A 23080-nucleotide genomic window follows, 5' to 3' on the forward strand; every position below is an offset into this window, starting at 1 on the left:
AAATGATTATTTTGTGTATTAGATCTCAGAGAATGAAGTAGATGTTAAATAGAAGTATTTAAGGAGGGTGGCGCTTACAGCACTGTTTTTTGACTTCAGCAATGTTTGAATTGCTATCTTTACAAAAATCTCTCTTTCTGGGGATAAAAACAATCTACATTTTGTAGTTGCTGTCAAAGGTATCTATTGGGAATAAATTAGTAATTCAAACTTTCAATTATAGTTCATCTTAATAAACAAATCAGGCAATAAAACCTTTTACCTGATTGTCAGAAAGCCACAAAGCTGCAAGCTCTTTAAGTTTGGTAAATGAGAATGGTAAATTCTTCAATCTGCAAAAACACAAAAAGTCTAATAGCATGGGTAAAGATGGATAAAAGTTCATTTCTAAGAATTATTTAAAATACTCTAACTTGTTGGTTTCATTATTTTCTCGAATCACTTTTCCATTGAGCAGCCTGAACAATATTTAAAAAAATGAAAATATCCTATTTACCACCCTTCAAATACTTCCCATTATATCTGAATAAAAATAAAAAATGTTTAACATGTATGGTTAGAGCTTAAAAGGTCTGGCCCCTAAAAATCCCTCCAGAAGTTTATCTGCAACTCTTTTCCTGACTCAGTCCCGTCAGGACAACTGGCTCTATCAGCCTGCTCTTTTCTCTGGAGTACTCTCTCCCTTACTTCACTTTACTGAATCCCACATATCTATTCATTCTTAGCTTAAATGCCATCTTCTCAAAGAGGCTTTTCTTGACTCCTCATTTAAATTACTTCCCTCAATCTGGTTTCAAAGCACCTTGTATTTTCCTTCATGGAACATATTGCAGTTTTAAATTATACATTTATTTTTGTGATAATTTGCTTACTCTTTGCTCTCCCTTGAAAACTAAACTGTAGGCTCCATGAGGGCAAAGGGTCATGCTTGTTTTACTACTTAAAGGCAGGTATAGCTCCCAATATTATGTTGACCTTCAGCAAGTATGTTCTTTTGACCTTCATGCAATGTGTAGTAGATATTCAAAGGGGTAATCTTTAAAAAATTAGCATTTCTAAGATGTATAACTTGATATTAGCCTTGGTATTCAATCAAAATTATATATTTAGCTTTGGCTTCAGCCTCTGGAGGGCCAAAGTACTTCACACTATCTGATATCCTTCAAATTATGCATGATCAACACATTGTGATCACGTGGGTTACCATCAAAGCTAGTTAGCAAAGTGAGTAGTACAAACAAGGCATGCCAATGAGACTTATTACTAACTTCTGGACATTCACTTTTGAATACAGATAAACATTTTAGATATAATATAGAATGAAAATTTCCTTGTCTTTAATGTATTAGAATTCTGTCAGCCAATAGACAAATAAATTTATTTTGCTAATGGAAGTGGGCAATCTTATAGTAATTAAAAATTAATTTTATAGTTAATTTTATGAGCAAAAGCAGTTAAACACTTCTTAAAATCTAATAAATATGAAAAGAGATTGAAAGGCAACATAAATATTAAAACTGTATTATATAGATAACTTTAGAAAAAATATAATAACCTTTCTGAGCTAATAAATATTTATAAAATATAAACAAGAATATAAAGAATAACTGATATTAAATTATATCCCAATTCTTTTTTATATAATTGTTACAGTAACATTTATAACTTTAAGCCAAATTACCCCTAAAAGTTATTCCTAACTAAAAGTTATTTCAATTCACTTAAGCCAGAAATTGTGAAGTAAGATCTTATTGGGAGAGTTTTTCACAACATATGGGGTATATTAAAAGCACAATGTCAATTCTGCTGCATTGAAATTACATGAGTGCAAAACTATCCAGAATCATGTAAACAACATCCATGATATCATCATCAATCCAGTCATAAATGTAGAATATGAAGAAACTGCTATAAAAGGGCAAGGTACCCTTGATTTTCTTTCCTTTTCCAGTGACCTCTATTGCAAGTGAGCTCCTATTTGGTAACATGAATGTGCAATACATTGACCACAGGAGCAATCTTGCAGCTGACAAGGCAGAAGAATCATTGTTCCTAACTATAATGTCAAACTTTAAAAATCTAGTACATTTTAAATATGAAATTATAATAATCATTACTTTCGGATGACATTTATTTAATCTTTTCTCCAAACAGTTCCTTCTCCGGTGGTAATATTTAACTTTGGCCTAACCTTAGCTGAATATTGATTTTTACCTCTGCTTGATTTACTGATTGATTCATTAATTTAAAAATATTAATTTGGCTCCATAGTATGTTCCAGCAACTGTACTAGGACATAACTTAAGCTTATATTTCTGTCCTGATGAAGTTATTTTAAACTTCCGATATTGTGAGCTCCTCTATGTATTATTCATAAATTTCGCCCTAGCACCTGGCAGTGTGTCTGGCTCATTGTAGGTGAACTCAAGTCTGCTACAGTTGTCGAGTAAGTATCTTCAAAGTATTAATAGAACTTCTAATTATGGATCATTGATAATATTTGCTAAGTATACTTTGCATATTTTGAATGAATTATTTTCACTCATAATACCAAGAATTTCCTAATCTTATTTAGAACAATATAATTAGAGATTTTAAAAAATGTCTTGCCAAAAGTCAGAAACAACTTTCAATGTATTTTCCTCATTTTCCAGGCTAGTAACACAGTAAGAAGAGGAAGCAAGGTTGGTTTGACATGACTTGCTCTTGATGCATAAAGCTTTTGTGCTTCCTTGCCACCTGATACTATAAATAACATTCCAAACTTTTTAATAAAATGTTTTATTCCCTTATGTGGGAATATTATTAACTAGTAAATGAAGTTTTGAAGTTCACATTTTTCCTTAAACTAAGAAACAAAGGAGAATTCCAATGCTTATCCTGCAACTTCCAAAATCTGATTATTCTTATGATTCCATAAAAGCTAATCTTTGATCATTTCATTGCAAGTTCTCTCAGTTCCTTGTATTATCAACTGCCTAGTGGAAACTTATTGACAACATAGAGCTCATGCATTATATTCTGTGATTATTTTATTTTCTTAGCAGTTATCTCTAGTCAATATTTGTTTCTATCTTTTTCTATTTGAGGATAATTATCTTTTATAGAGTAGGTGGAAACAAAGATGAATTGAGGTTTGCACTTTTTCTTTTTACCCATCTATCAATATAATGCCATTATTAGAAGTAAAGGACCTATCCTTTCCTCGTTCATCCTGCTCTAAACATGACTAAATAGCCATTTCATTGTCAGTATTCTTACAAGCACTTTGATGGAATTGAAAATATACACATTGCCCAGTTAATTTGTTGGAGACCAAAATATAGACATGAAAACACATATGTGTGCATACATACATACATGGATATGCACATTTTTATTAATATATTTTATATATTTTTATTATAGTTATTTTCCATGTCTTCATATTATTATGCTTTCTGCATATGGGAAGTCTTTTGTATATAAATTTGTGTGATTCATATTTATATAATTTTAGTACATTACATATGCTTTTGATATAATCAAATAACAAAATTTAGAAATACTTGGTTTAAAAAATAATTTACCTTCTGCTATTTTAAAGAAAGTATCAGTATTTGCATTCCATATACGTCGAAACGCAAAAATGTTATCAAAACTATAGGCAAAAAAAGTATAATTTGCTTTCAGCAAATAACTAATATGTGATTGTGAAATGTTGCAAAAATACCTGTTGTCACTCAAATTTAGGACTCTTAGTTTCTGCATCTGTCCAATCTCCTCAGGAAGAAATTCTAATTTATTGGAGCGTAGAGACATGACTGTTACATTCTTACAACTTCCAATCTGTAGGTAACAAAAGAAAATAGGTAAAAAAATCAGAGCACAGTACTATTTTTATATTAATTTTTCTAATTTTTAAAACAATTTAATAGATTTTCCTATTTTTAACTTTCTTTTAACATGTGCATTGTTTTGTTTTTATAATGTAGCTCTTTAAAATATATGTATATTATATATATTATTTTAGATATTAAGGGAATTTATACCAAATTTTCTTTTACATATTAAAAATGAAGAATTTTCTTTATAATTTTATGCTTAAAATACTTGCTAACATTATTGTTTTCATATATCATATAATTTTGTCTGTCAAAGTGAGTACTAATATATCTTTGTAACAGAAGATCGCACACAATCAAAAATACAATATTGTTGACATTTCCTAGGCGAAGTTAGTTTTGCTTCACATTAAAGTGTTTTTTGTCATTTTTAATAATATATTTTGGCTCTAAAATAATTATATATTGTTTATTGTTGCATCATTATAAGAGTGTTTAGTAGAAAATGCTCAATTGAAAATGTACTTCACATATAGCAAACTTGAGCACAAAGTAAATTAAAAAAATACTTTATACTTTTTTGATATTAGTAACTAAAACCCCACTTAGATGTAAAAATTAACAGAATCTCTTGGTGGATCCAGAAGTTAAAATAATATTATAATGTAACATGATACCTTAAAAAGCACATGTACATTTAAAAAGTTTGCTACAGAAATAAGAATGTAATTACTCCAAAATATTATTTATAACTATTCTGAAAACCAAAAGATATAAATTAAGTGACTTTAAATGATATTTCCTAGCATTAATTAACTTATATTTTCTTACTTTTATTTGCATGCGAGATTTAAGTCAAATGCATTTTCTGGGTCAAATAAAAGAACTTGTCATTTAAAATAGAATAATTAGCAAATATATATGTAGATAATTCCTATATGTATTCACAGCTCAACTCATGAATCTACATTGCTATTCTCCCTGTTAAGATTTTATTCCAAAACAGATTAGTTAAAAGTTAATAAATAGAAAACAAGTTTATTTCTCACTTCTCTGGGTAATTCTGGAAGGAAATTCTCATCAACTGCTAATGTCCGAAGACTATGAAGGTAGCCAATAGTAGAAGGTAGTGACTCCAGTTCATTACAGCTACAGTCAAATTCTTCTAATAAAGATAAACTGAAAAGTTAAATACATTAGTTAGACATTTTAAAAGTTTAGATAGCAAAACGTTTTGAAAAAGCCACATATCCAAAATTCACCAAAATAAAAGTTATTCATGTGGTGACAACATAATATATAAATTAATTTACCAGTTCAAATGATTTAATACTATCAAATAAATGGTTTAACTTGGTAAAATAAGTATAGTTTACTTTTTCCCTTTCTAAATTTACCTGTTATTTAACAGCCATTGAAAACGACAAAATAATTTTTCATTTGTTTACAACTTAGGTGTTCTTTGTAGCCAGATGTTCAGAATGTGTATCCTTGGAATGAGTGAATATAACTGTCATGGGATAAGGAGAAGGGTGGAGAGGGCAGGTCCAGGGGATGATTGAGTTGGGAGAAACAATAAAAACAAAACATTGATAAAATGTTAGGTATTTTACTAAGTATTTTAGAGATTAAAGAAAAAAAAAACACCAATTCTCTTCCTCATAAAAACTATTTAAGATATGTAATATTTTAAAGCCCATTTTACAGATAAGAAAATTGAGGCTTAAAGGGGCTAACTTCTTCAAGGCCACACAAAATAACAACTCTGGGAATTAAATGCAGACAGTAGAGAGTCACTGTATTATCCTGCCTCTTAGCAGGTGCTACGGACAGGGCTCATTTCAGCCTGCAGATGTGTTTTGTTTGATTTATATAGTGATATTTTAGAAAGTGTTAAATTATTTAAGTATTTAAAATTTTACATAATGATCCAGATTTTTGATGCCTCTTGAAACAGAGAAAGCTCTGTCAATACGGGGTCTGTATTCTTCCATGACAAGTAATGGAAATGGATTAATAGCTGCTGGCTTCAAGTGGGCATAATTCTTCAGTTTGCCTCCAGTTTGTCACAATCCCTACCAGTCCATACTTAGCTGGCTTTACTCCAGATCTACAGAAAGGAATTGTATAGATGTACACTGAAGTTATGACAAGGCAACAAGACACTTCAATGCCTGGTTTGAAATAGCTGGGAAAAAAGGGCCTGGCACAGAGTAAGCACCAGATACATTGCAGTTGGTGTTGGTATTGTTGAAATTATTATTAAACTGTTCTTACTATTCCTATTATATTGCTATTATTATAATAGGAAGGAACCCCCAGTGGTGAAGATTCTACCAATGTAAAGGGAAAAATGAATTTGAGTTAGGCGGAGTAAGGTTGTAGAATTAGCATTCTTTTCTTTTGTTGAGACGTAGTCTTGCTCTGTCATCCAGGCTGGAGTGCAGTGGCACACACTCAGCTCATTGCAACCTCCACTTCCTGGGTTCAAGCGATGCTCCTGTCTCAGCCACCCAAGTAGCTGGGATATAGGCTCCTGCCACCACGCCCGGCTAATTTTTGTATTTTTAGTCGAGACGGGGTTTTGCCATGTTGGCCAGGCTGGTCTCAAACTCCTGACCTCAAGTAATCCACCCTCCTCCGCCTCCCAAAGTGCTGGGATTACAGGCGTGAACCACTGTGCCTGGTCAGCATCCTTTTTTATGTTAAAACTAGTTAGCTTGAATGCAATTTGCTTCCATTATTTATTTAACAATTGAACACAGAAATTAAGCATATGGGTTGAAGTCAGTTAGAATGGATTTGTGTCCCAGCTTTGTAACTTACTAACTGTATTATCTTGGGTATCAATAAATTAAATACAGACCAACACAACTCAAAAAACAAGGCAGATTTTATTTATCTGATAGGCAAGGGAATATATCAGGGAAGAAATTCACTGAGTAGCACTCTGAGGGGAAAAATCAGTGACAAAAGGGGGTCTGGTGATAGTGGGTCATGATGATTATACTCACTAAGGGTTGAAAATTTGCATTATAGAGAGGGTGGGATGAGTGCACAAGTCTGTGTGCAGCTATGCAAATCAAGTACCACTGCCCATGGGTCACGAAAAAATCTAATGCAATTAGGATCAGTCTGACTCTGACCAGGGTCATTCAAACTTCATCACCTTAACAGATTCAGCTGGTTAGAATGAGTTGTGGTGAAACACAGCATTCAATTTTGAGTAACAGCTCTCAGGAAAGTACTGCTTAAGTAAAAATTTTTCCTTTTATATTGACAAATCATAGAAATTCTCTCTAAGCCGGAGATTCTTTATATTTACAATGAGGATACTAATAACGCCTGCCTCATGCAGTTGCTTTAAAATGAAATGTTATTAAGAACTTAGCACAGTACCTGTCATAAAATACATGTTCAGTACATTTTTCCTCTTATTATCAGTAAACCAGTTAAATTTGTTTCAACATCCTTTGAGGCCCCTCGTTTGCAGGGATGGTTATATTGCTGAGATGCCAAGTGTACACAACTGTGTTACTCTGTGTATGTGTGTTTGCGGGGGCAGGAATCCATATATGTGAGGGATCTAGTAACAGAGTTTGTTTCTCAAAAAAGAAAAAAAAAAAAGAAGAAAAAAGAAAGTCTAGCCCTGGGTCTTACATATATAATGCACTCAATAAATTTTTTAGAATTGCATAAAAGAGGTCTCTATCAATAGCTTGGGGTCGTGTACTCAGCAAGAAGTCATAAATACTAGGAATTTTTTAAAATAAAAATTACAGATTTATGTTCAGAGGCAGAAGTTAAAGAAGGTATTTAATGAAAATAATATAATTAAGGTTTCTCTCTTTTTTCTTTTTTTTAATAAAAACATGTATGTGTTAGTGTTGGTCTTGGTAAGGTGGTTGTCACCTTGCACAATTCCAATGTGTGAACATTTCAGTTGTCATGTTTCATTCAACAACACCAGTCTCCAAACAAACTGGCTCAAATTTCAGTTACCTTGGTATTTTAACTGAGTAACTGCATCTCAGTTTCTTCAGTCCACATATCACAATGTGAATAACAGATGTACATTGTGATCAGTGACCGGTCATATCACTTCTTCAAAGTCTGTCAATGATCGGTCATTGCCCATCTGTTATTTGGCTCACATACAGACAGCAAAACATGTGTTGCCTTTCTGTCTCTCAGCAGTAGACAGATACTACAGATCAAATAATTTAACCATTAAAGCACTGCAACTATTGGATAATGCTCTTGGTCACCCTAATTGGAGATTGAAATTAAAATGTGAAAATTTGCTTTATGTCACCAAGGAAAACGTCATTAATCCAGCCTATAGACCAAGGAGTTATTTCAACTTTTAAAGTGTATTATCTTAAACAGACTTTTGAGTAGGCTATTCATGCTACAACTGGTGATCATGCAGTTTCTTTACCTGTGTTCTAGATGAAATATGACGTGAAACATACAATTTAAAACATTCAAGCATCATAGCAGAAAGTAACAATAAGTAATATGCATACAGCATAGAATAAACTTTTAGCACTGTCATGGTTAATACTGAATGTGACTTGATTGGATTGAGGGTTACAAAGCATTAATCCTGGGTGTGTCTGTGTAGGTGTTGCCAAAAGAGATTAACATTTGAGTCAGTGGGCTGGAGAAGGCAGATCCACCCTTAATCTGGTGGGAACAATCTAATCAGCTTCCAGTGAATGTAAAGCAGGCAGAAAAATGTGAAAAGGCTAGATGGGCCTAGTCCCCCAGCCTACATCTTTCTCCTGTGCTGGATGCTTCCTGTCCTCAAACATTGGACTCCAGGTTCTTCAGTTTTGGGACTAGGAGTGGCTTCCTTGCCCCTCAGCTTGCTGACAGCCTATTGTGGGACCTTGTGATCATGTAAGTTAATACTTAATAAGCTCATATATATATATATATATCTCCTATTAGTTCTATTCCCCTAAGAGAACCCTGACTAATACAAGCACATTGTACAAATAAATTTGAATCTAACATAAATGAAATCATAGAAGAAATAGTTGCCCATGGGAATGCTGACACTGCTACTACTAGGAAGACTCTAGATAAGCTTCCAGAGGACTTAGTGAAGGCAAACTTATACACATAAATGAGGAAAGTGTGATGAAAAGAATGAAGATGTCCCAGAGGAAGTTGCTGGCAATAAACCTCACATTAAAGGAACTTTTAAAGATATCTCATGACACTGAAAGAACAAAAGATAAAATGTTGGAAGTGGATCTAAACTTAAAAGGAACATGACAATTCACTAATGCAAAGAAAAGATGTTCACACTGTTTAACAACATATCATGAAAAGAAGGCAAGCATTGTTCAAACTAACCTTGATATGTTTTTTAAATTAAAATAAGCCTTAATTCTCAGTGTTTCTAATGTTTAATATTACAGTATAAAAAAAACTATTAGTTTTACTATTTTTTTCATTTTTCCTATACATTTGTAACCTACACTAACAGTATTTAATGCTTGGACAAAAGGTTTTAAAGACCTTTTGTAAGAACAATCATGTTTCCCATTGATTATTAAGACTGTTTTGCACAGTTTCAGATTGCATGGTCATTTTTACGATCCCTGTGAAATATTGTGATTTATAATAAGAAATACACATTTGACCTTCATCCAGTTCTTGGCACAGAACTCCTAAAACCCTTGGAATTGCCAAAGTGATAAGTGTCTTTCTGAATGCTAATGAAATGACTTACGACTAAGGGCTCTGGGATAGCCTCAGAATGGGGGCTGGTTGCCAAGGGAACCGATTAGAGGGCTGGAACTTTCAGTCTCACCCCCTGACCTCTGGGGAGGGGAGAGAGGCTGAAGGTTGAGTTGATCAGCAATGGACAATGATGTGATCCATCAGGCCAATATAATGAAGACTCCACAAAAACCCAAAAGGTCAAGGCTTGGAGAGCTTCCATGTTGCCAAACACACAGAAATGCTGGGTAGGTGGCACACCCAGCAAGGACATGGAAGCTCCTCATCCCTTCTCACACACCTTTCCTTTTGTACCTGTTCATGTGGCTGCTCATTTGTATCCTTTGTAATATTCTTTATAATAAACTGGTTAATGTGTTTTCCTGATTTTTGTGAGCCATTCTAGCAAGTGATTAAGCCTTAAGAGGGAGTGATAGGAAGCCCCAATTTATAGATGGTCAGCCAGAAGTACAGGAGGCCTGGACTTGTGATTGGCATCTGAAGAGGGGGGATAGTTTTGCGGGACTGAGCCCTGAACCTGTGGGATCTGATTCTAACTTCAGGTAGATGTGTTGAAATTGAGTTAAATTGTAGGGCACCCAGCTGGTATCCACAGAGAACTGGAGAATTGCTTGCTGTGGGAAATCCCATACACATCAGCGATCAAAACTAGTCTGTGTTGAGTGTTGATAATTCAGTAGGAAAAACACATGTTGGTGATTTCTTTTTTTTTTTTGAGACTGAGTCTTGCTCTGTCACCCAGGCTGGAGTGCAGTGTTGCGATCTCGGCTCACTGTAGCCTCTGCCTCCCGGGTTCAAGTGATTCTCCTTCCTCAGCCTCCCAAGTAGCTGGGAATACAGGCGCCCACAATTGCTTGGTGATTTCTATACAGTCCCGCATTACTCTGCAGAGCAAGGACTTCCTGTATTAAAAAGACATTTTGACTGCACCATGGGCAATAAGGAATTAATAATTTAGAGCCTGAAAGTATTTTACATCTTTGGGTTGCAACAAAGATCTTCCAGATGCAAAACACATATTCCTCAATGATCTCTAAAATTCCAAAGATTCAAACTCATAACCTACAATTCCAGCTGACCTTATTGGTGGCTATTTTGTTAAAAATCATTTAAGATGTTTTAATACAAAATCCTGTATTAAAACAGTTATCACATTTAATCAGATTGCCACTGACATTTGTAATGAAGTAAAAAAATAGACCAAAGATTACCTTTATTTCTTCAGATGCTTTATTTTTATAATTGTGGAAAGTAAAAATAAGTTGCAAAGAATGTGTGAAGTACTTTAAAGCAGCGTTTCCCAAACTTCAGTGTGCATGCCAGTCACAAGGAGAACTTAATAAAATGCAGATTATGATTCAGTGGTTTGGGGAGAGGCCCAGGTCCTGCATTCATAACCAGCTCCTAGATGATGAGATGCTGCCAGTGCAGGGGCCACACAATAAGTTGCAAGGATTTAAATAAAACCTTTCCAAATCTATCAAGAGTATCATTTAAACACATATAACAGACATATCAATAAATGCTAAACTACATATAAATATTACAATAGTTGTGTTTAGGTCATGTATGCTTCAGAATGAATGATGCTACTGGGAGTAATAATGTTTGAAATCCGCAGTATTGACTTCAGTTTCTAAAAATATTCTGTACAGTTTTCTCTACTTTAGTTTCATGTTCATGAGTTGCTCTTGGATAGGAAAATGTTACTGTATCATTAACCCTCAATTACCTAGCTAATAGGGAAGAAAGATTGTGACTATACTACATAGATAATTTATAATTCACTTTAACATCATTGGTTAATTAGAAATAATTAATCTATGATCAATGTAGATGATAATAAATATAAAAATAATTGGCTTTGGGCTTCACCTTCTTAATTCACTTTTAATTCTTAACAGAAGTAATGTAATTCAGTGGAAAATATTCAGACAGGCGTGGGCTCCAATTCTAGTGTAGATACTTAATAGCTGAGTGACCTTTATCTACTATTAACCCCTGTTTTCTCACCTATAAAACTGGTTGATAACATCTAACATATAGAGTTTCAATGAAGATTAAATATATGCAAAACCCCTGAATGCTAAATGGAATAGATATCACATCCCATTAAAGTGGCCTGTTAGGAGGTAGAGTACCCTGAAAAAAAACCAAATTTTGAACAATCTATTTCTGAAACATGTAAAAGTTGTCCTGCGATATTCCCTTGTTAAGATCAGTTGTTTTATAAAATAAAACTGCCTTCTATTCCACAAAATGTAAAATTGTTTAGTAATATGTGGGGGAGGTAAATTTCAGACGACTCTGAAGAACTGTTATTGTATTAACAAAGATTTAGTAGAGAAGTAGAGAGGAATATAGGAGAGAGAGAGAGGGAGGGTGGTAGAGGCAGGGAGGAAGGGAAGGAGGAAGAGGGAGAGAGACAGAGAGAGAGAGCGGGGCGGGGAGAGAGAGAGAGAGAGATTTGTTTGGCAAAGGTGAGATGCTTAAATATTCACTGTCTAAAAATGCCAGTATAACCCAAAGTAGACACCCAACTGCAGCCAGGCAGCTGGGATTGGAGTCTAGACCCTAATAATTACTAGTTACTTAATTACTGTGTACCTCAGTTTCATCACTGAGCAAAAGTGGGTGACAGCAGTACTTAACCACGTGTCATAAGGCCTAAACACACATAAAGAAATTAATACATGTAAAACACTTAGAACAGGCACATAGTAAATGTTAAGTAACTTTTGCTATTATACTCATTTTCAGAGATTCTACAATCAATTTCATTTAATTTAGGTTAGGAATCAAGTTTTAGGTTCCATTCTTAATTTTCTTTTTAACATTAGATAAGTTGCTTGGGCTGCATCTAAATAATGGTAGGAAATTTGCAAACTTTAGTCAGACTAATTCTTTTCTATACTGTTTTCCAAATAAAACACACCCCATTTTAGTACCAAATCTCACAGCCTATGCTGAATTCAGTGAAAGCATGATGAAAACGCATTCATTAGAAATATAATCATCTAGATTTTACCTCTGAAATGTTGAGTGATTTTAAGCAGCTATCATTATCATACAGATAATAAACTTTTCATTTGAACACAATTTTCCCATCTATCTAAAACAACTAGAAACCTTTGCTTTCCTTTTCACTATTTAGAAAGTTGATTAGACTGCTTGAAAATAAAATTTGTGAAAAAATTACAGTAGATTATTGGAGAAAAATATCACTTAAATGTGAAATATTGTTTAAAGTATTTTTTAGTGAACAGATCTGCAACCGATGAGTAGAGAATAGCTTCATTCATTAGCAAAGACTATTTTTTTTTAAAAGATACTATATGTTCCAAGTTGGGAGACTGAAAGATTTCTTAACTAATGAAAAATATGGAAACATTTCATGCATGCAGGAGTAAGTACTGCAATTAATATTTGCCCATAGGACATAAACAGTCACAATTCTGAAATGCTGGGGAAGGAAGTGGAGGAGGAAGTAGGCAGTGAAGGAGAATGAGTCTTAAATGGATATCATTAGTGGTTTTGTGCTTTAACTGAAATCTTATACAATCATCAGTGAAATTCCATTTGATCATTTCTTTGTACTTTTCTCAATAACTTTGTGTGTGCAGATGTGAAGATGCCTTTATTACTCTGGCAAATGCATTATTTTTTTTCTTTTCTTTTTTAAATTGCTCTAAGTTCTTTGACTTGAAAACCAACTGCTATGATTCAAAACAGTTTATTCTTCAGGACTCTGTCCCAAAGCATGGAAACAATTTCAAACACCTCATCTCCTAAGAGTAGATGTTGTAAGTTTAAAAGATATATGTTATGGACGGAATGTTTCCCTCCAAAATTCATATGTTGAAGTGTTAATCCCCAATGTGATGGTATTTGGAGATGGGGCCTTAGGGAGGTAATTCAGAGTTGGATAAAGTCATAAGGGTGGGGCCCTCATGATGGGATTAATGCCTTTACAAGAAGGGAAACCAGGGTTTGTTCTTCCCTCTGACAACCAATCTATGCAAAGAGGAGGTCATGTAAACTCACAGCAACATGGTGGTCGCCTACGAGCCAAGAGAAGAGGGCTCAGAATAAAACCTACCTTGCTGGTGCCTTGGACTTGGACTCCCCAGCTTCCACAACTGTGAGAAGTAAACATCTATTGTTTATGCCACCTCATCCATGATATTTTGTTATGTTAGCCCGAGCAGACTAAGACATTGTATTATTACTACATTTGCAAATACTTATATTTTTCTTTTTTAGAACCAGATATTTCATTCATGTTATATCACCAAACCTCATATAGATGAACATAAGCAATGATCAGTAAATAAATGTCTTTTTGGATTTTACTATTAATAAAATAATGACTGTAATAATTTATTGAAGGCTATCTAGTTCTAAGTGCCACAACAATTTCTGACAATTATTATTATTTCCATTTTACAGATGAGAAAAATGTGGCTCTGAGACATGAAATGACTTGCCCATGGTCAGTTAGTGAATGGGTGGAGGAGCCAGGATCAAAACCAAAGTCTAGTTCCAAGGCTTGCAAACAATCCTCTGGGCCATACTGTCTTGGCACAATGAAGGAAATGAGAAATGTTCAAGACATGATCCAGCCCTCAAGGAGCCTATATTCTAGTTGAGAAGACATGGCAAAATAAGCAAAAAGTTAAATGATGATACAAAAGATAAACATGAGACTGATATTACATCTGGAAAAAGAAATGATAAGTTAGCAGTGTTTCTTTAACTTGTATACAGAGTCCTCCAAAATTATTTGTCCATGAAGCTTGCTTTTATGTCATAGCTATTAACGACCTTTGGCAAGTCACTTCACATCTCAAAGCCACATGTATTACCCTTCAGGATTCTGATGCCCATAGAGAAGAAGGGATTTATCCAGCTTTGCATAGACACTTAGATTTTTTGATTCCTAGTCCAGCAGTCTTTCTGTTTGACCACACTCTATGAAGGAATAGCTTTTAAAAACAACCATTCAGATTTCTAAGTTTTCATTGCTTTTACCCAAGACTACAAAACTAAGGAGATAAGGCTCAGTCTGTGGTATCTCCTTTGCAGCTAGACTTATGGGACCCACTGAATGACCAAATATGAAGTTATTTACAAAATGGGTGACTCAACTATCACATATATAAAGACGCATCACATATAGTTCAGTTAACAGCTTGACATTGAAGTCTGGTGACTTCTCTCTGCCTCTGTTTCTGTATCTGTTGATAAGGACATAATACATATCAAATAATGCTAATGAGGCCTTTAAGTAAATAAGATAATACCTGCTAAAGAAAGCACCAAACATGAGCTCTGGAACACTGTGAGTACAAAAAAAGGCGCTCATTATTATTTGATATTCAACTCTTAGAGCTGCTGAAACTCCCAGGCACATAGTAAGGTTCAGCAACAATAAAATAACTAATTTTACAAGTCATTTGGCACAAATGTCATGGAATCCATTTTAACTGTGAAAAATGAATTCTTCCAGGAGTTTTTAAGATAAGTTTGAAATATTGAAATATTCCGTGTGCAGAATAAGAATATTTTTGGTCACTGCGTCTGGTCTTCACATTTCTAGGCTTTCATTGCCCCAAGTTACAGATAGAATGTTTCATTAAAAACATAAATCATTTGGCCATTTATGAAACTTTCATTTTTGATAAAACTTTCTAATACTTTTAAGATAAATTATCCATTAAAACTAAAATGAGAATAAAACGAAGTATGTGAATAACCTAGCATCCATATTCACTTGCATAATTTCTCTATTTCTTATTTTGTATTTTAACTCTGAATCAAGGCATTCAGTAGGAAAGTAGGTGCATGACAGTTCTAAATATGAAGCCATACTCATTACAAACATCACTAATATTTGATATTCTCATCCTCTTACTAAAGAACACTGATTTTGATTTCTATATAGTTGTTCTGATTACTATACAACAACTATAATGGAATCAAAAACAAAAGTAGGTTAGGATCTAGTGTTGATAATTTTCAGAAAGTATACAGTTCTGGAGCTGGGAAACAAAAATGATGTTAATTGATGTGAGGTATAAACATTATGAGACAGAATAAAATAAAGAGATGACATAAAATAAAAATTATAAGTTGTGAAAAGTATCATGAAAGAAACAGCCAGAACAGGGACAGGAAATTTGCTGGTGATTATATTGGTGGAAGGTCATTTAGGGAAGGCCTCACTGTGGAAGATATATTTAAATCTAAATCTATAGCCTTGTTATTAACAATGTTTCCCATGAATCTGCAGCATTTTTAACATCACCTAGGAGCTTATGAAAAGGGCAGAACCCAGGCCCTTCAGGTTCCAGACCTACTGGATCAGAACTGGCCTTTTAAACAAAATTCCCAGATAATCTGAATGCTCACTGATGTTTAAGAGTATGGACCTGGAGGATGTGAATTAGTCAGCCTTATGAAGAGTGGGGAAAGAATATTTCAGATAGAGGTAACAGCAAATAAGAAAGCCCTGAGACAGGGAAAAGCCCAGCTTATTGGAGGAACAGGAGAAGGGCCAGTGTGGCTGAAGCCTAGTGAACAAGAAGAGTGGTACGATTACTGAATGGCAGATGTGATTACAGTCATGCGTCACTTAATGACTGGGATGAATTCTGATAAACATATCATTAGGTAATTTCATCACTGTGTGACCATTATAGATGTATGTACACAAACCTAGATGGTATAATCTATTACACACCTACGTTATATGATATAGCCTATTGTTTTTAGGCTACAAAACTATACAGCATGTGATTTACTGAATACTGTAAGCAATTGTAACACAATGGCATCTATTTGTGTATCTAAACATAGAAAAGGTACAGTAAAAATACAGTATTATAATCTTATGGGAGCACAGTCGTATATGTGGTCAACTATTGGCATGACCGTATTATCACTATCATCAGGCCTGTATAGGCTGTTTATACATTTTATAATAAAATTTCTGAACTTTGTAGCATGAATTTTTTTTGTTATATTCTGGCAATGTTTCCCCAGTAATTAGTAGGAAAGCCCTATAGCAAAGATCCCTAGACATTTGTGTCCTCAAAGGCAAGTAGGGTGGGAATTGAAAGTACTCCCCTACTCTGAAGCCATTATTGAAGAAAGAGTCCAGAACTAGAGTGGGTGGCAGCAGCAGCTTTCTGGGCTCCCCGGGCCTACAGTAAGGAAGAGCACAGTGTACCAATAAGTCTGGAAGTGGAACAGGAGCTTTACAGAAGAAGACCTGGGCCTATGGTCCCACACTTTTAGATACTCTATTTCTCAAGTAGTTACATCCCTACTTCAGATGATTTCAAAAAAAAATTTCTGGAAGATGTACATCCCAAATTTCTTCTGCTTTTTCTCCTATAAATCACAGTTCCACATCTCTCATGCTGGTTGCCCTCTTGTCAATTCATATAGATGATGTCCAGAACTGACAGAATCAGAAGTGTCAGAGAACACCTGAACTATTAGTACCTATTAATTTTGAGTGGATACTTCCGTCTACCCAGCTAATGCTTCAGTGGTTTTCTGGACAGTTCCATTATTATATTGGCTATATTGATGATGGCCAATTGAAGCACTGATTTCTCCCTACTCCCCTAAGAATCTCTATTAAGTTCTATCGGGTCTTTCAACAAAGCACCCACTCTGTCCAGCTCTTTTGAAATACTGCTTCTGTCACCGAATATAAGTATTTTTTTCTGGCTTTGTGGCATCTGAAAATTTAATGAGAATGAGCAGCTTCAATAAGAAGCTTCCCTATTCTGCCTTCTCAGTGTTCATAGATGCTCTAATTCTCAGTCACTCACCCTGCTTTTCTGGAATAAGCCTTTTGTCCAAGCAAGTGAAAGCTGCTGACAGCCAACTGATGTTTCCAAATCTGTTCCTTTTGAATACAGTAGTATAAAAGCTTATACCAAGTCACTATTAAAACAGCTCAGTTTTCTCAACATTTACAATTCAACTACTAGGAAGATTTCAAAAGACATGACTAAATTCTGATGGTAACATAAAAACTAAGACTGACTGTAGTTTAGGCTGTGTGTACAGAGCCAGGCTGCAAGCCCCACTTGGCTGCTGGGGAGGAGACAGAGTTAGAGCTTCAAGTTGCCTGTTCCTGAGGCAAAGTCTGGCATGAGGTACTGCTGGTGAAGGTCAGAGGCAGGAACTCACTCTGGGATGTGACGGGAGCTCAAGGCACACATGTATCCAGTGTTGGTCATGGGCTGATACCAGACTCCAGAAAAAGCTGGGAGGTCCTCACCTGGGAGGTCAAGAGGCCAAAATTCTGGCCAAAAATTACCACCAAAGCTAGTTCTCCAGATGAGCAAAGTCAGGGTTCTACTTCCTACTGAAAAAGCTACCTTTCTTTGTCTATTTTTAGGCTACTGATGCTTTTTAACTTGTCTTCAAAGAGCCAGGGTAGTTTTATAAGAAATATGAACATAAGAGGCAAATACCAATCATGACGTTAAGTACTATGCAGCCATAAAAAAGGATGAGTTCATGTCCTTTGTAGGGACATGGATGAAATTGGAAATCATCATTCTCAGTAAACTATCGCAAGAACAAAAAACCAAACACCGCATATTCTCACTCATAGGTGGGAATTGAACAATGAGAACACATGGATACAGGAAGGGGAACATCATACTCTGGGGACTGTTGTGGGGTGGGGGGAGGGGGGAGGGATAGCATTGGGAGATATACCTAATGCTAGATGACGAGTTGGTGGGTGCAGCGCACCAGCATGGCACATGTATACATATGTAACTTACCTGCACATTGCGCACATGTACCATAAAACCTAAAGTATAATAATAATAATAATAATAATAATAATAATAAAAGAAAAAAAAAAAAAAAAAAAGAAGTTGAATTCAGTTTCCCCTGAGTATTGACCCAAAGAAGAAAGACTAGTGCCTATCTTAGTGCCTGCTTTTAAAAAGCATCGGGCTGATAAAGATAATTACTTTTGTGTACCCCTAAAGTTAAGTTCTCTCTGCTCTATACTGGAGAAAATACAAGTAACTGTACAGAGAAACACACTGTATAGTGAGGGCATTAAAATAAAAAAAAATGGCTGAGACTTTTACTACTCTTCAAAGTCTGAACATCTGAGTTTGAATTTTAGCAAGTTGTTCCACTCTATAAAAGTGAAGCTTTCTAGATGAGGGGCTATATGCTGACTTGGCGGGTGATGAGGGAGTGATGGGGAGAAGGATCGGGGTAGAGGTAACAGACATTTTCGCTGTCTTCATTGCAGTGGTGATAGTTTCAAGGCTTCTTAGCTATGTCAAAGCTTATCAAATTGTAGACTTTAAATATGTGCAGTTTTTCGTATGTCAATTATACTTAATAAAGCTATTTAAAAAAATAAGGCTTTCCCCTCTTGAGAATACCAAATTTGTTACATTAAGAAATTGTATGATTCTTCACACTAAGATGTAGGGCAAGATCTCAATAAAATGCCCTTACAGAATTTCAGAATGAAGACAGCCTCTATTGATTTCTCACTTTACACAGATTGTAAACAAAAGCACTTCAATGGAACATTGATAATATATATAGTTCTTAAAGAATTGTAAACCAAATGTTAATGACAATATAAAATTAGAAATAAATTGTTATCAAATAAATGGAGTATATTTTATCTTTAAAAGGCAATGTTAGACTTTCATCTTGAAGTTTTAAAAAATGCTAGCTAAAGCAGATGCTTTTCTCCTTAGCTTCTATAAATACATTAAGATTCTATAAATATTAAATGTTACTAATAGTGTAATGGTAACATATACATATTGCAGAGCCTTATAAAAATTGGTTTAATTTTGCAAGAAATAGTCAAGTGAATTCAGAGCTGCTACTCAGTCAAAAACATCAAACTAATAATATCTGAAAAATATCAGCAAGAGTATAATTGAAGGTCTGGGTAATCATTTTGCTTGTGAAAGATTCATGGGTAAACATTTCTCATGATATCATAAAGTTGGATGTCAAATGCAATGTTTAGATATAAAATTAAATTAAGATATACACAAATATATAAATAAAATATGGCTTAAAATAAGCTGACAGATGAACAGGATTATTAGTATCTTTAGTAGAAAATGTTTTGAAGTAGAAAACTCAATATATCCTTTAGTTTTTGGCTTTTGAGAGGCTGACTGGTATGAAAAGTTGGCACTTACTTTCCAATTGTATTGGGTAGCATTGTAAGTTGATTGTCATCTACTTTTAGAGTTGTTAGTTTTTTCAAAAGTCCTAAAACAGAAAAGAAGGTTGATTAATACATAAGAGCAGATTATGACAGGAAATGTGATATAAAAGAAATTACATGAATCACCTGTGTTGAATGCTTGGCATGCTAATTGGCCACACTCTGCTAATACACACTCATAAAACTGACGTTTGTGTGTAGTCTAATTTTGACCTTCTAGTTGCAAAAAAATTGTGTACATCAATGACAGTTCAGGAATATAAATGCAGAGAAATAAACAAAACATACAGCTCCACATACACCCCAGTTGACACTAATACTACTGCATTTCCCTTTTGTATTCTTCAGCAAATGGACCAGTTGAAATTTTTCAAGCCAGCTGTGATTTAATATTTAATTAACTCCTAAGCAGTAATAACTAACATCCCTGTTGGGATACAAATTGAAAACAAATCTGAATTAAGTCCAATAATCAACGAAAATGAATACTGAAGTATTGCAATGCAGCGGTTATAATTATGTTCTTGGAAATTTACAACGTATGACCTCATATTCTTTTTGGCACCATAAATCCTGCCTTGGATCAGCAATAAGCACAAAAACTTAGAACTGGCCAAGAATTTAAGTTACAACTATTTATCTTTCATTATCTGATTTATGGCCTCCATACCCTTAACGGCTTGCTCTCTTCCCAGGGTTTTAATGAGCAATAGCCACACAGTAATTGAAGAACAGCTGCATTTGGCATAATCAACTTCCTTATCCAACCATAAAATAACCTACAATATTGATATGGCTTAAATAGTCCAAATCCAAGGGCAAAGCATTAACACTTAACAAATTTTGTTTTACATTGGAACTACACATGTACACTACAGATTGCTGCATTCTGCAAAAAAAAAATTTTCTAATTGACATAGTAAGTTTCATGATCACATATGTTTTGAGAGATGCCAAATTAAACAAAATTAAATAGCTTTCTTTAATAGTTTGTCTAGGAGCTTTTAATATACTAATGTGACTCTCCAGATTTATTATGGAATTCATGTGTGTGTCTGTGTGTGTGTGTGTGTGTGTGGTGCGTAGTATGTTGTTGAACTAGTGTTTTGTGAACATGTTTTGAGAAACTGGCTATAGATCATGCCCATATTTCTCAAATATTTTGAGGGTTCCTTAAAGGCATAGAGTAAGTCACAAAAAGTCTGAAATAAAGCTGTGGCTGCACTTCACATTTCAGTATGCTCTGTTACGCATTCTTCAGAAGCACTCAGAATCTCTACTGCAGTAGAGAGAAATGTTATCACTATCAGACTATTATGAGCAAGTACCTGGGAGCTGAATACCTCAGCTTGAAAACAACATCACCTGGGAAAGGGACAGTTCACACTGTGGCAATTTATCATTGAAGTTTGAACATCCACTGCCATATCCATCTATGTTCAAAAGGTGATTGAATCATTTTAGCTTTTCCAGAGCATATGTTAAAATATCAGCCTTGGAAATATAAAAGAGCACCTGAGCTTGTTTTTGAGTTGTGGAAAGAAAACAGGAAAGTATGAATTATAGCTAAGTTTTTTGTGACTTGGTAGCCTGGATCAGACGAGTGCCCTGCCTGCCAGTGGAGCTGGAGGTGGGTTGATGGTCTCAACATCACTCAATCGGGTCACAAGAAGCTTGAGAGTGGGTTACAGATGACTGAGAAAACATCACAAAGTCAGGGTGCAAAGTACTTTCAGAGGATCATAGTCTCCAGCTCTGAAGTAATGGAGAGAAAACCTTGAGGCAGGTTGGGGCCTAAGGCTAAATGCTGATGTGACGGATTCTCCTGAAGATTGGAGTAGTGTCTCTTACAAGAAACTTTTGTTAAGTGCATCTTTTTCAATATTTTTAAAGGTTGAAGCAATTTAGTTCCTGCCCAGCTCCAAGTCTGTGGGTTTAAAGGAACCTCACTCATTTGTGATGTGGCTATTTTGCCAACACTCATATTCTATCCAAGAGGATACTCTTCGGACAGAGTCTGGAGCTTCTGTAGAATTATGATTGCCCCTGGGATGAAATTAGGCTGCAAGCCTCACCCTTGTTGCTCATGTCTTCCTCTGGCAGATAACATCTTTATTGCATTTCTATATCATATGTGCTTAGACTCTTTTCTCTAGAGTAATCAAAGGTATTTTATCCTATTCCTTCTCTCTACCTGTGCCCTTCTCCAAGTCTCCATCTCTTCATCCTATACTCCCAACTAAGAAATACTGGAGAGATTTCTTTCTTAATTTCTACCAAATTAAGTTGGTAAATTAAATTACTTAATTTACCAAATTAAGTTGGTAAATTTGGTAAAGCTTGCCATTGCTTTATGCATTCACTTCCTTCCTTCTGAGTTTGTTTTTGTTTTCTGAGTAAAGTACATCTTTTAAGAGCAGATTCTCTTATTCTTGGTATATGTTCAAATATATTTGTTGTGTGCTCACTCTTGAATGAATGTTTACTTGGGTATAGAAATCCAATCTGCCTGTAATTAACCTTCAGTACTTTGAAGATATTACTCCGCTATCCAGAAGATAGTGTCACTGATGACAATGATGACGTCTCTAATTATTATTATGTAGATAAGCTCTTTTTGTTCTATGGCAGCTTTAAACAATATTTTTCTTTGTCCTTGCAGTTTCAGAACAGTAAGCCAGTGCAAATTTATTACATTTACATCTTTTAGCACTATGTGTATGCATTTAGTATGATAAATTACTTGTGTATTCAATGCTGAAAAATAATATCAACTATTTTCTCTTTGAATAGTTCCTCTTTTCCATTTATTCTATTATGTATTTCTGGAATTCTGTATTTATTCCTGGAGAAGGTAATTTTTTTGCTTTTTCATTTTTAGAATGCAATTTCTATTCTATTCTCTGTGTCTCTTAACTCATTTTTAATATTTCTTATTAACAAATTTCTATGTGCCTGTTCTCTTCCTCAGCACTGTCTTCCAACTTATAAATTTTATACCTGACTATATCATACTTTCTTCATTATAGCTGTTGTATTTTAAAATTTCCCTATGTGGTATTTCATACCTAATGTGGTATTTTAATTTCCAGGATTTCGTTTTCAAAATTTATTTTTGAAAACTTTTTGGCAAATTAAAATTTTATATAATATTATCAGGTACATAGTGATGCAGTGGTATCACTTTAGAATGACTGAATCAAGCTAATTAACATATCTGTCAATTTAAATACTTGTCATTTATTCC

At 34.5% G+C, this 23080-nt stretch overlaps 1 protein-coding gene across 1 annotated transcript in view; it reads right to left on the reverse strand.

Moving 5' to 3' along the window:
* The window catches only part of LRRC7 (leucine rich repeat containing 7), a 572997-nt gene that overhangs the window by 139219 nt on the left and 410698 nt on the right, over window positions 1-23080 (reverse strand). Inside the window, exons 11-14 of the mRNA XM_054482958.2 lie at window positions 19805-19877; window positions 4874-5003; window positions 3713-3828; window positions 263-332 (exon numbers count right to left, since the gene is read on the reverse strand). Coding sequence (XP_054338933.1) covers window positions 263-332; window positions 3713-3828; window positions 4874-5003; window positions 19805-19877 — 389 coding nt within the window. The remainder of the gene's footprint in view (window positions 1-262; window positions 333-3712; window positions 3829-4873; window positions 5004-19804; window positions 19878-23080) is intronic.

The sequence above is a fragment of the Pongo pygmaeus genome, chromosome 1 (genome assembly GCF_028885625.2).
Source record: "Pongo pygmaeus isolate AG05252 chromosome 1, NHGRI_mPonPyg2-v2.0_pri, whole genome shotgun sequence".
Taxonomy (NCBI): domain Eukaryota; kingdom Metazoa; phylum Chordata; class Mammalia; order Primates; family Hominidae; genus Pongo; species Pongo pygmaeus.